Source organism: Vigna umbellata, chromosome 4, assembly GCF_029865625.1.
Source record: "Vigna umbellata cultivar VRB3 chromosome 4, Vumbellata_1.0, whole genome shotgun sequence".
In the NCBI taxonomy this organism is placed as follows: domain Eukaryota; kingdom Viridiplantae; phylum Streptophyta; class Magnoliopsida; order Fabales; family Fabaceae; genus Vigna; species Vigna umbellata.
In genome coordinates this window covers 35,257,666-35,271,516 of record NC_142168.1, presented here as the reverse complement: position 1 = coordinate 35,271,516, position 13,851 = coordinate 35,257,666, and the positions used below count along the sequence as shown (strand labels likewise).

The 13,851-nt window shown below is 33.4% G+C and overlaps 1 protein-coding gene across 2 annotated transcripts; it reads left to right on the top strand.

The window, feature by feature from the left end:
- Positions 1 to 6,721: 6,721 nt before the first annotated feature.
- Positions 6,722 to 13,581, top strand: LOC124840422 (uncharacterized). Of its 2 annotated transcripts, none has more exons than XM_047316478.2 (4): positions 6,722 to 7,237; positions 8,041 to 8,412; positions 8,502 to 12,790; positions 13,096 to 13,581. In XM_047316478.2, the coding sequence occupies exons 1-3, from the start codon at positions 7,166 to 7,168 to the stop codon at positions 12,756 to 12,758; spliced, it is 4,701 nt and encodes a 1,566-aa protein (XP_047172434.2). In that variant the 5' UTR covers positions 6,722 to 7,165; the 3' UTR covers positions 12,759 to 12,790; positions 13,096 to 13,581. The 2 variants fall into 2 exon arrangements, with proteins under 2 accessions (XP_047172434.2, XP_047172433.2); XM_047316477.2 differs by having other exon boundaries at positions 6,723 to 7,276.
- Positions 13,582 to 13,851: the final 270 nt, after the last annotated feature.

Sequence of the window (13,851 nt, the reverse complement as noted above, 5' to 3'; positions counted from 1 at the left end):
GATAATCAGAGATCAATTTAAACTGTAATTCATAAATCAATGACTAATGTTTCTCCTGCAAGATCTTCCAAGTCTCTTTTAAAACTCCACCTTTATTATATTATAACAACCAATCTACTCTGCACATACCTGCCAACTGAGTTTTCCATCAACGTACAAAGCATAAAGAGTTGGACTGTGACATAGATTAATGATATCCTAAAGTATGATTCTCGAAAATATTATGCTATATTTCACTATTTAATTTTTTATAGAGGTTTTCGGAAACAAAGAGATAATAAATATTTTTTACTAAATTTGTTAATTTTTTTAATCATATTAAATTATTAATTAATATATAGCATGATATATTTAAGCAAAATTCTTATTTTAAATAAAAAAGTTAGAATATCCCGTTCTTATAAAAATGAGAAAAATGTTTGTGTAGGAAACTTAAAGAATTAATTATTTTCTGAAAAAGAGATTTTTTAAAAGGTTTTTTAAAAATGTTTGTGTAGGAAACTTTATCATTTTTCTTTCTTTATTTTTTTTCAAAATCTTTTTTTACTTGAAAAACTAAGAAAACTCTTATTATATTCAGTTTGGGAAAAAAATATTAATGTCATAATCAAGAGAGAAGAGAAGGTGAGTGATGAGATATGGAAATAATTGTCACATGTTATTTATAATTTTCAATATAATACAATGCACACTTTTATAAGATGAATTAGGCAAAATTCTACAAATTACACATTAATTCCTGATAAATAATATTTAATACTCATTAATATTGCATTTTTAATCCAATGATTATTTCTTATAATTAAAAGATAAAAACTTCAAAGAAAATCCAAAAGACTCTTCAACATCATATTATTTTCTTCCTTCTCACTTACATTTGTCTTTTAATATCATGAGTACACTTCTTCTAAGAGAAATATAATACCGAACCAAAGATTTGTTTTTTATTGATTTTTAGTTTCAGAACTAAAATCCTTACAAAAATAACTAATTGATTGATACCAAATGGTGAGATGTTGTTGAGATATCTCATAAAATGCTCTTTCCCACATTGAATGGACAAAATAACAATATTTACACAATTGTGAAAGACACTATCTTTATTATCATTTTTTCTTCCTCTTTCTTAGTCACTTTTTTCTTCCTTTATCTTTTCTTCTATTTTTTTTATTGAATATCTTTTCCTCCCAACTCTTTATTTTCCTTTTCTCCCAATACTTTCTCTTTATTTTATTTTTCTCTCAACACCTCCTCTTTTATTTATTTTTCTTCACTAATTTTATTTTTCTTAATATCTCTTTCTTTCATCATAGCATGACATTGTCTTTTTTTAATATTGATGGAACATTTTATCTTTATCTTTATACCTTAACTCTTTCTTTTATTTTCTTTTTCACTATATTTTTTCTTAAAACTTTCTTTCAATTTTCTCTTCATATGTAAAAAAAATTATCAACAAGACATTTATGATAGTTATCATATAAATAAAAATTGAAAGTATATACTGAATATCAACCACTAAAGCTCTGATACCAAGCGATGAGAAGTCAAGGGAGACTATTATGATATTCAGTTTGAAGAAAAATATTTACGTCACACCCAAGAGAGATCATAAAGTGAGTGATAAGTCATGGAGATGATGCCATATGTTACCTTGATATTAAATTGAAATTCTTACAATGCAAAACTCCAAAAAAAACTTCCATAAAGAGAAAAGTCAATTTTCTATGAAATTCATATCTATCAATATATTACATTTAATCTTCATGATATATGATTTTCTCTCTAAATTCTTTCCTTTATACCTTATTTTTTTTAAAATTTAAAACACACCTAGTTGTAGCTAATGGAACACCATTTTTTTTCTTTATCCTCTTTCTAAATTCTTTTCTCCATATCTCATCACTTACAAATAGGATTGTCAAATAGGTTAAAATTGTGAGTCAACTTGACCCATCACGAGTACGAACTAGGTTGAGTTAAAAAAAATTGCGATTTCCGGTAGTGGTAAGCCAGGTTGGCTTACCAACCCACCCATAAAATCTAAATATTAAAATATATTAAAATAATGAAAACCCTAAATGATGTTATATCTCTAAATGAATTTGGATTGTATTATATTTTTGTAATTTTTTATTGCATTTGGAGTTTAACATCATTTTGGATTGTATTTGCATTGAAATTTATTTAGATTTTAATTAGAAAAAATGTGTAATTTTTTTTGGGATTAAAAAAGAATAATTAAGTCAAATTTTCAAACAAAGTAAGTTTTCATTTTCTCTAAAGATTTCTTGTGTTTTACGAGCAAATGTTAGTTGTTAGTTTTGTAAACGGGGGGAGGGGGGTGGTTTGGACCCACAACCTCTCCCACCATCCCTTCTAACTTTTACAACTAGGCCAACCTTCCTTCCACCTTTCCCTCTAAAATTTGATTATTTTTGGATACTTTGCTCCAAATCCCTAGATTTTAAGTATGTTCATTCTTGAGTTGGAACTCTTTTTGGAATAAGAGAATGCATGGAAGCTATTTATATCTTTTTTTTAAGAACCTTACGATAAATGATATGGATGTGAAGGTAACTTAATCACAAGATTTTGATTTTTATGTAGGGGTGATACTTTGTTTGAAAACCATTTGAATGCTAAAAGATGGATGTTATTTGAGTTTTAGTTAATAATTATAATTATATTTAAATTGATACACACAAATTGAATTTTAGTGATCAAGGTTAAATTGGAATTAGTGAAGGATGATGTTTTAGTAAATTAATATTGATCATTTTGAACTGTTTGAAATTTGTATTTGTTAAAATGTTTTTGAATAAAATCTTTGAAAATTGGCTTTTACTCCTATATGAGATTAATGATTTGATAATTTTCACTATAACAAAGTTCAAACCTTGTTTTAGACCTTATTTTTATTCAAGCAAGAATAACACTACAACTTGACCCCTCATTCGACTACATTTTTGCGATGTCATTTTCGGTCAAGCAATTCTCTAAAAAAAACTTTTGTTTAAGTTAAAAGAAATCATTTATTTATCATTTCTTATATCTTTAATGGATTGAATGTGAATGTTTATTACAACGATTTTTTTCTTCTCAACATTTATTTAAAGATATCAGTGAAGAAGAAAACTTAAGGATGCTTACAAAAAAGACCTTGACATTCTCATGCATTAGTTATCTTTGTGTAAGTAAGAACATTGTTTACGTTGTTTATCATCTTGTTTTCATTTTAAGATGTCAACATTTTATTGAGCAAAACCTTGTGGTCATTTAAATCAAACCCCTTTGTTTAACAAAGTGTTTAGCCAAAAATGGTTGGATAAAAAAAAATACTCATGCTTAATTAGAAGTGGTTGTGTCAAAAGAATAATTAATGTTTAACCAAAAGTAGTTGTATTAAAAAAAGTACTTGTTTTTAACTAAATGTGGTTGTATCCCATGAATATTTGCTATTTAGTAAGAAATAGTTAGGTTTAAATAATACTTATCTTGTACCTCATAATGTTAGTCTATGTTAAAAGAATTTGATTGTGTTAATAAGGAATTGAACATAATTTGGATTTTCAAATGAATTAGTATGAAAATATATTACATAAATATCTCTTAACTCTTGTCTTTTTAAACTTCATATTATTTATTTTCAACTAATTGAAAAAGAAGATCTTTTGCAATAAAATATGTTTTAAAAAGTGTTTTTGATAGCATTTATATCCTTTTGAGGTTGTATTTGACGAGCTTCATCAAATGCATCTTTTGCAAGAAATTATTTGAGAGCTTATTGTTTAATACTAAGCTTCGTCTTATCACTTTTATGAGACACTACTAAGAAAGAAATTTCAACGATATTAAATACATAATTCAACTATATATGCTTATGCATTTTGCCTACTTTTCGCACCATTTCATTCGAGGTATCATACTTAAACAAATTCCACTTTTGCATATGATAAGAGTTTTTCATAGTCATTTATCAACATTTTCAAAAAAAAATCCTTAATATGTGTAATTAAATATAACATTACAAAACATGACAAAGTTGTTGAGTGAAATTGCATCACGAAGTGAATTAAATTATTACTTTCATCTAATTATTCTCAAGTCTAAATTTGTTGCACGAATTTCAATTTACTAAACCAATTTGGAAAGAATTTACCAAGCGCATTGCAATCCCCAAAAGCATATTTAAGCTTAAGAGTAATTTTTACTTTTTGGACGGAATCCGCTAAGCAAAATTTTGTCCCTGAGCAGATTATGCATAAATTACAATTTCGCATACCAACTACAAACTAAAAGATATCATTATAGAGTTTCTCAACAATCTTAAATTGCATAACAACCATCCCCTTGTACATTTTTATGAAATTAGCTTAATACTCTATTTTGTCCCCAGTTTCGCTCGAAAATGTCAAATTAGTCCATCCTTTAAAAAATGCGTCAATTACGTCCTCACTTAATAAAATTTGCATCAATGAAATCCCTTCCGTTAAATCCGTACAAACGGCGTTAATTATTTTGCATCAAGATAATTAACGTCGTTTGTACGGATTTAACGGAAGGGATTTAATTGATGCAAATTTTATTAAGTGAGGACGTAATTGACGCATTTTTTAAAAGATGGACTAATTTGACATTTGCGAGCGAAACTGGGGACAAAATAGAGTATTAAGCCTATGAAATTATAGCATCACACCAACACAATTCATTCAATAAAATAAATCTAATTATTCTACCAGGTTTTAAAATCCAAACTAAGTTTTTTTATATTCAAATATTCCTTAAAGATTCAATCAATCAAAAGTTGTCATAAGTCACTCATAAGAATGCTATTAACTTTCTAATTTTCATATATACACAAACTACAATGAAATTTCATATTCAATTTCATTCTCATACATGCCAAATTTACAATAATTCAACAATTATAAAATCTCTTGAAAATTACTTGCACTTCAAGAAAAAATAAATGGTTTGAGAGCATAAAAAAAAATATAAAAATCTAAAACAACATAACTAAACTTTAGTTAAAGGTTAAACTAGTTCTTACAATCATTTTTATCAATTGATTAAAGTGAATTTGAACTCAAACATAACTAAACTTTGTTTATTTTCTATGCTTTTGACAAATTTATATAAAATCCTATAAATTCTATGTTTTAAAAAAAATATTATTTTATTATATATATACTCACACACAGACATTAAAGTATATTAAGTTGTTTGGAAACCATCAATATTTTGGCCACTAGTGATTTGTGTGACATTGTTGGCTACAAAACTACATCAAAACTCCTATTAATATCATTGTAAAATATAAAATAACAAATATTTTCTTAAACATATGTAAAATATGTTTTGTTCATTATTTATATTTTAATAAATGTTTTCTAAATTTTAAAACAATTAAACTAAAAAAAGTAAAAGTATAATAAGATCTGTAATAAAATAACTTCCCATATTTGTTTACATGAGAACAAAAACTGCATATTGATAAATTTTTTTTAAGAAAGAAGAGATGACTGAGAATCTAAAATTCTTTTAACACATGAGAATAAATATTTCAACATCTATATTTCTAAAAATATTTCATTAAACAAACCCTCCTTTTAATAATAGGAAATCAATTAATTAATTACAGTAACTATTATTAAAAAATAGAATAATCCAAAGATAATTGCAGTGACCATCATTTGCTACTCCATGTACATCAAACAAAGACTCCCATGTCATGCAAATAAGTAGATGCAATGTTAATTACAAACAAAAGCCATTATCCATCTCTGTAAGAGGAAGATATTATACCATGTTTCCATTTTTTATAAATTAAAATATTGCTATATTCTAGTAACTTAATTATGACCATATACTTAAAATTAGATATTTATTATTATAAATAAATATATAAAGTCTCCTATATATAAAAAATGAAGTAGGTAGCATTAAACCAACCCTAAAACATACATATATTCACTATTTTATTTATTTTTCTAGAAAAGTAATATTAGATATTAAAATAAATTCCTTTTATAAAACACTAAAAGTAAACAAATTTTTTCCCCTATTTATAACTTTGTTGTAGATGTAATACTTTACCCATTTTTTTAATTTTTGTATTTACTTGTAAAAAGGTAAAAATAAAAATAAGATATGATAATCTTTTATAATTAGAAAATAAAACTAATTTGTAAGAATAATTAATTCACTATATCAGAAATTAGTTTAATTTATGTCTGTGATGAATAATAAATATTATAAATGATTTATTTTAGTAAATTATTATCCTATTTAATTATTATTATTGATTAATTAGTAGAAACACAGTAATGCATGTGAGTGCACTTTTTTTGCTACAATAATTTTTTTATTAAATTATAAAATAACTTTTATAATTAATAATTATAAAAATAATTAATTTTTATAAGTTTTTATTATATAAATAGTTTTTTATTATATGAATAACGAATTATATTACGTATTCCGTTAACATTATTTTACAAAAACCAAACAGAAAAGTTTGAAAAGAGATAGAGATTTACATGTGTCCGTAACGGAAGCACCAAACGGTGTCGTTTAGCATGTCCACGTCCTCGTTTTACTGTGTGGAATCGTAGACATCAATCAATCAAAATATATAATTTTCATTTTATAATAATTATTTTTATATTTTTTCTACCTTTCTCGTATTTTCTTCATCTTCTTTTCTCTCTCATCCTCTCTAAAAATCTCCCAAATTTTCTTTCAACAAAATCTCACCGTTTCGCGTGAGTGAAGCGCAACACCCTCTTCATCCAACCCTTTCTCTCTCTTCTCGCGATTTCTCTGTCTTTCACTCTGTCTCATCTCGCTGTTTCTTCGCACAAAATCTCTGGATTTCCCTAGTTTCCAAAGCGATGGCTCGATCTGTTACGCAAAGAAGAACCCTTCCCCTTTCTGTAGCCGATCATTCGGAACGCACGTAACCGAGTCCTAAAATCCCCTTTTACTACCTCACCGAAGGCGGATTGGAGGAGGAGATCTGCGATGCCGTTCTTGATCTAGGGTTTCCCCTTCAGCTGTGGTTCCAAATCTAGGGTTTCAAAGACCAGGCGTGCGATTTCGGTTTCGAATTGATGTTTCTTTTCAGGGGCGAAGCTGGGATCGACACGGAAGATGGAGGATTATGCATGGGTGTGGTGGTGACCAGTGGAAACACAATCGGCACATGTGGCCTGTACCTGCTAACGCGACCACTGTAGCCATCGATTCTTCACCGTCTCAATTTATATGCAAAGTATATATAAATATATATATAAATCTAAACCGTTATCAATCTTTCACTGCGTTTTCTATCAATTTTCTCTCCAGGCTGTTCGATTATGTCAATTTTTTAATTAAAAAGTATAGTTGTGATTTTAATTGAAGAAACTCGGTAATCTCCTTTGTGTTATCATATAGGTTTTATCTGTTGTTTGTCCTGGGTTTTCTCGATCTTAATCTATGTCGTGGGATTTTATTTATTTGTTTTCTTTTTTTCATATTAGAGAATACTTGTGTGTGAATGATGGAAATTAGGAAGATGTTGTTGTGGTCTTGCTATGGGGATACTGATTTGGGAAAAATGTTAACATTTTTTTTGTAACTTTTTTTAAGCTTGCGGTCTACCTTTATTGTGATGGTTTTATTTATTGTTTGGAATGTTATTTTTAATTACTGGTATTTTGAGGGGAAATGTTATGACATTCACTGCTCTATGTTATTGAATGTATTAATGTAATAATAATAACATTTAAGTGACAATAATAAAGGTATATTGAATTCTTCGTTGTAAATCCTGAGTGTAAATTGTATGCATGGTATCTGATTATAATTGTTGCTGTCTGCATTTGATAACTAAATCTTTGTTGTGTTATCTGACATTGTTTATGCATTGGGATTCTTTCTTCTCTTAGTTTTAATTGCATCTACGATAATAATATATTTCTATAAAATACCACTGTCTTTTGCTTGAATATTTGTAGATTTTGGTTATTTAAACACTGTACATAATCATCGTAGGATGGACGCAAGATTCGCGCTGGTGATTGTGCACTCTTCAAGCCACCTAGGGACTCCCCTCCTTTTATTGGAATAATTCGCAAGCTAACTTATGATAAACAAGAAAGTCCAAGTTTAGAAGTACATTGGCTTTACCGACCTGCTGATTTAAAACTTGCCAAAGGAATTGTGCTGGAAGCTGCACCGAACGAAGTTTTTTACTCCTTTCACAAGGATGAAACACCTGCTGCATCATTACTCCATCCGTGTAAAGTCGCATTTCTTCGTAAAGGTGTTGAACTTCCTTCAGGGATATCCGCATTTGTCTGTCGACGAGTTTATGACATTGAGAACAACTGTTTATGGTGGCTAACTGATAAGGACTACCTTAATGTTAGTTTTCTTATAAATATCATTTTGTCATAATTTTGTATATAATGATTTTATTTATACATTTTTGGTCTGTTGATGAATGAATTCAGGAACAACAGGAAGAAGTTAACCAGCTATTAGACAAGACAAAACTAGAAATGCATGGGGCTGTGCAGTCAGGAGGCCGTTCTCCAAAACCCTTGAATGGTCCAGCATCAACACAGTCTTTGAAATCTGGTTCTGACAACATACAAAATAGTTCTTCGTTTGGTGCACAGGGTAAGGGTAAAAAGAGAGAGCGGGGTGATCAGGGTTCTGATTCATCTAAAAAGGAGCGGTTGTTTAAGATAGAAGATGGAGATTCTGGTCAGTTTAGACCGGAGAGCATGTTAAAGTCCGAGATTGCTAAAATAACTGATAAAGGTGGGCTTGTGGACTTTGAAGGAGTTGAAAAACTGGTACAGCTTATGCAGCCTGACAGTGCTGATAAAAAGATTGATTTACCTGGGCGGATAATGCTTGTTGATGTAATTGCACTTACAGACCGGTACGATTGTCTGGGCTGGTTTGTACAGCTTAGGGGTTTACCTGTATTGGACGAATGGCTGCAGGAGGTCCACAAGGGCAAAATTGGTGATGGAAATCCCAAAGAAGGTGACAAGTCTGTTGATGATTTTTTATTAGCTTTACTGCGTGCATTGGATAAGCTTCCTGTGAACCTTCATGCACTGCAGACCTGTAATGTTGGAAAGTCTGTCAATCATTTACGCACGCACAAGAATGCTGAAATTCAGAGGAAAGCCCGGAGTTTAGTGGACACATGGAAGAGGCGTGTGGAAGCTGAAATGAACATGAATGATTCAAAGTCTGGTTCAAACCGTGCTGTTTCTTGGCCAGCAAAGCCAGCAAACTCGGAGTCTCCTCATGTTGGAAATAGGAAAACAGGTGGGTCCTCTGATAACGTCGTGAAGAGCTCTGTAATTCAACCCTCATTATCTAAAAGTTCCCAATCTAAGTTAAGTTCTGGAGAAGCTTTGTCAAAGTCTTCATCTCCTGGCTCTACTAAATCATTGACTACCCCCGCAGGCGTGAATTCAAAAGATCAAAACAGTAAATTCTTTGTTGGAGCTGCAACGTCAGATCTACCTTTGACACCTATCAAAGAGGAGAGGAGCAGCAGTTCTAGTCAATCTCAAAATAACAGTATAACTTGTTCTAGTGAACATGCTAAGACTATTGGTTCTTGCAAGGAAGATGCAAAGAGCTCCACTGCAATGTCAATGAGTGGAAGTAAAATTCATGGTTGTACATCTCGAAATCGCAAGTCAAGCAATGGTGTACATGGGGCTGGTGCTGCAGTAGGTCAAAAGGAGCACAACTCTGCAAAACATTCAACAAGAAATTCACCTTCTGAGAAAGTATCACCAACTCGAGCATCCCACGAAAAATCAGTTGACCAGGCCATTGCCGATCAAGGGAATAACCAGCGATTGATTCTTAGGTTGCCAAACACTGGTCGCAGTCCATCAAGGGGAGCTAGCGGGGGCTCTTTTGAAGAACCAGCTACAACGAGCAGCAAAGTTTCATCTCCTGCAGACCGGAATGATAATCAGGACAGAAGAGTGAAAACTAAGACCGAGTGTTTGCTGACCCATGTGTCAAATATGATGAATGAGGCTTGTGATGCTAATGATGCTAATGATGCTTTGATTGGTGATGAAGGTAAGGGTACTCCAGTAGTTGATGAGCGAAGCAGGGCAAATGAAGATAGTGATAAGGTATTGGAAACATCAAAGCCGACTAGTTTGCCATCTGGGTTTGTTTCCAGATCAGGGCAGACTTATGATGCTTCTTTAAGCCCCATGAATGCATTAGTTGAAAGCTGTGTAAAGTTTTCTGAAGCAAGTTCATCCGTTTCCCATGGAGATGATGGGATGAACCTACTAGCTACTGTGGCTGCTGGGGAAATATCCAGATCAGAAAATGCGTCACCTGTGGCATCCCCCGAGAGAAAGTCTCCTGCAGGAGATGAAATGTGCTCAGGCAATGATTTGAAGTTAAAGCATTCTGGTGAAGCAGCTGTTCGCACTCTTTCAGAGTTGAATGGTAGGGCTACAGGAGAGCATCCTTTGAATACAGTTGATTCATTGCATATAAAAAATGAGTTGAGGCATCCTGCCATGACTCTGTCACGTGATTTTTCAGGGGATGGTGAAACCATTTCATCTTCCCATAACACTAATATACATATCTCCCCTACAAATTTGTCACAAAATGTTGAAGGTCCATGCTTACGGCCCGAAACCAAAGAAAATGCTTCTGTCACTATTCTGACAGCTAAAAAGGAGAGTAATGCAGACACTGGAGTTTCAGACTCTAAATTAATGCCAAGGGCCTACTCTTTGGATGATGATCAGAAGGTTGATCACATGAACGAGGAGATCATTGAGGATGAGAAAATGTTGGTTTCAAAACCTGTTACAAATGTTGAGTCAGAAAACGAATCTGGTGAAAAGCAGCCGGAGTTAACTTCAGGTGTGGATAATGAGAACCAGATTAGTCTGGAGAAAGCAACTGGTACTGGAATACTAGCGCAAAAGGCCTCTCCAATTGCTGAAAACTGTGAGTCTGCATATTTAAAAAAGGAGTCACCTGCTTCTGGCAATGCTTTAATTGTACCCAAGGATGAAAGTGCTGATGACATGAAGTCAGTTGTGATTGAGCCTGAGGTAAGACCAATGGACCAGGATTCTTCTGCTCCAGAGGATTCTTATGAATGTGCTGAAGTTAATACGGGCAAAAAAGAAACCATTGGTCCGTGTTCTGGTTCATCAGTTCAGCCTGATTTACAAGGAGTGTCTAGGACAGAGAGTGAAGTGTCCAAATCATGTGAGCAAAAGCTAGATGCAAATCTGTCTGAAGTATCAGGAGAGAGGCATGCATGCTCTGCAGCTGGTGCTGATGCAGCTGTGAAACTTGACTTTGATTTAAATGAAGGCTTTCCTGTTGATGATGTAAGTCAAGGGGAGATTGCCAGACAGGATGATCCTATCACATCATCTGCAGTTCATGTTCCTTGCCCATTGCCTTTTCCTATTTCGTCCATCTCTGGTGGCTTCCACCCTTCAATTACCGTTGCATCCGCCGCTAAAGGGCCTGTTATTCCACCAGAAAACCCATTGAGGATCAAGGGGGAGCTTGGATGGAAAGGATCTGCTGCCACCAGTGCATTTCGACCAGCTGAACCTAGGAAAAATGCTGAGATGCAGTCCTCTACTAATGATATTAGTTCTGTTGATGTCACTTCTATCAAACAAAATCGCGCCCCCTTAGATTTTGACTTGAATGTGGCAGATGAAAGATGTTTTGAAGATGTTGGTTCACATGGTTCTTTAGATTCTGGACCACATGATCGTAGTTTGGGACTTGATCTTGATTTAAACAGAGTTGATGAGACTCCTGAAATTGGTACTTTCTCTATAACCAAACTGGATATCCCTGTTTTACCAAGCAAGCCGTCATTGTCTAGTGGGTTGTCTAATGGTGGAAGTGTCTCAAGAGACTTTGACTTAAATAACGGGCCTGGCCTAGAAGAAGTTGGTAGTGAAGTCCCTACACGTAGTCAGCAGCAGATGAAAAATTCTGTGCCGTTTCCAAGTGCTGTTCATAGCACGAGAACAAACAATGCTGAATATGGAAATTATTCTGCATGGTTTCCTCCTGGAAATTCCTATTCTGCAATTACTGTCTCGCCACTTCTATCTGGTAGAGGGGAGCAGAGTTATGTTACTGGTGCTGGGGCACAACGAATAATGGGTCCAACAGGTAGCACTCCTTTTGGTCCTGAAATCTACAGGGGATCAGTACTTTCATCCTCACCGGCTGTTGCTTATCCATCCACTACAGCTTTTCCATATCCTGGATTTCCATTTGAAACCAATTTTCCATTATCCTCAAACTCCTTTTCTGGTTCAACTGCATTTATGGATTCGTCGAATGTGGGCGGGCTATGTTTTCCTACCATGCCTACACAGCCAGTTGGGCCTGGTGGTGTCGTTTCATCCACATATCCTCGTCCATATGTTATGAGTCTTCCAGGTGGTACTAGTAATGTGATACCTGACAGCAGAAAATGGGGAAGTCAAAGTCTGGATCTTAATTCAGGCCCTGGTGTAGCAGATACAGAACGGAGGGACGAAAGATTGCCTTCAGGATTGCGGCAAATGTCTGTCCCGAACCCACAAGCCTCAATTGAGGACCACTTGAAGATGTTTCAGATGGCAGGTGCTGCTGCATTGAAAAGAAAAGAGCCTGATGGTGGTTGGGATGCTGAAAGATTCGGTTATAAGCAACACTCACGGCAATAGTGTCATGGTTCGTCAACACAAATGTTCAAGAGGTTAGCCAATTTTATGCCTTCTGGCCCCCCTAATCTTTTTGCTATTATTTTCTTGGCTGAAATTTGATGTTATTTCATGTTTCTGCGAGCCCTATTAGCTCGCTTTGTCCATGAGTTTGCCTTGTATTTGGCGTTTTTAAATGTGGTATAATTTTGTATTTTTGAATCTTAGCATATTTTGTTGAAAAGAATAGTTCTCTATGCTTGTGCCAAATATCCGTGTATTTGTTCGATATACTGATGTATTTTTGCTATGCAATTTCCTTATTTTGTAATGTATTGAATTTGTATCTGTTCTGGTGCAGCTATTAAGGAAAATTGTCTGATAAATTGGAGATATTTGAGTGTTGAGCCATGGAAAATGAGCAGAGATGGTACCCTTGCTGCTGATGTGCCGCTTCATTTCTGACTTGATAGAGCGATCCAGATCCTCTGATGCAGTTGTTTTGTATGAATCTGCTCCCAGATTGTCGCTTGCAGATAAGTGTTTCCTGTGTAGATATCTAACTGAAACAGCAGGTGTGATAATGCCGCCGCTTAGAATCAGAGAAATTGGCATCAAGTGTTTGACTGTGACTGTTCTGCAACAGCACCGACCCCAATCCATTCTCGAGCATTTGGAAGGAGAGGATTGGATGTATGAACTGGCTAGGCTTGAGGCCAGTTTGTCTTCTTTAAATCATTTTTTTTTTCAACTTTTGTTACATATATAGTTATTGCTGTAGTCTTGACTTTGGAATTTTGTCACTTATCACATTCTGGTTATTGATATATGCACAGGTTAGCCACCATGGCCTATGTGTCTCTTCCCTCTATTTGTTATCGCCCTGCACTTGCGTCGTTTTCTTTTGGTATTATAACTAGAATTTGTTTATAGAATTTCTTTGAATTCTTCCTTTTATTGTATGGGCAATGCCTTGATGTTTTTAGCTGCAACATAAATTTGTGATTCGTTAATTCTTATCACAGTAGTTATCCTTTTAAAAAAATGAATTGCACTAAGACAGCACAGTCAGGCATCGTATATGCCTGCAAAAGACATGATCCACCCTCCTTCCAGC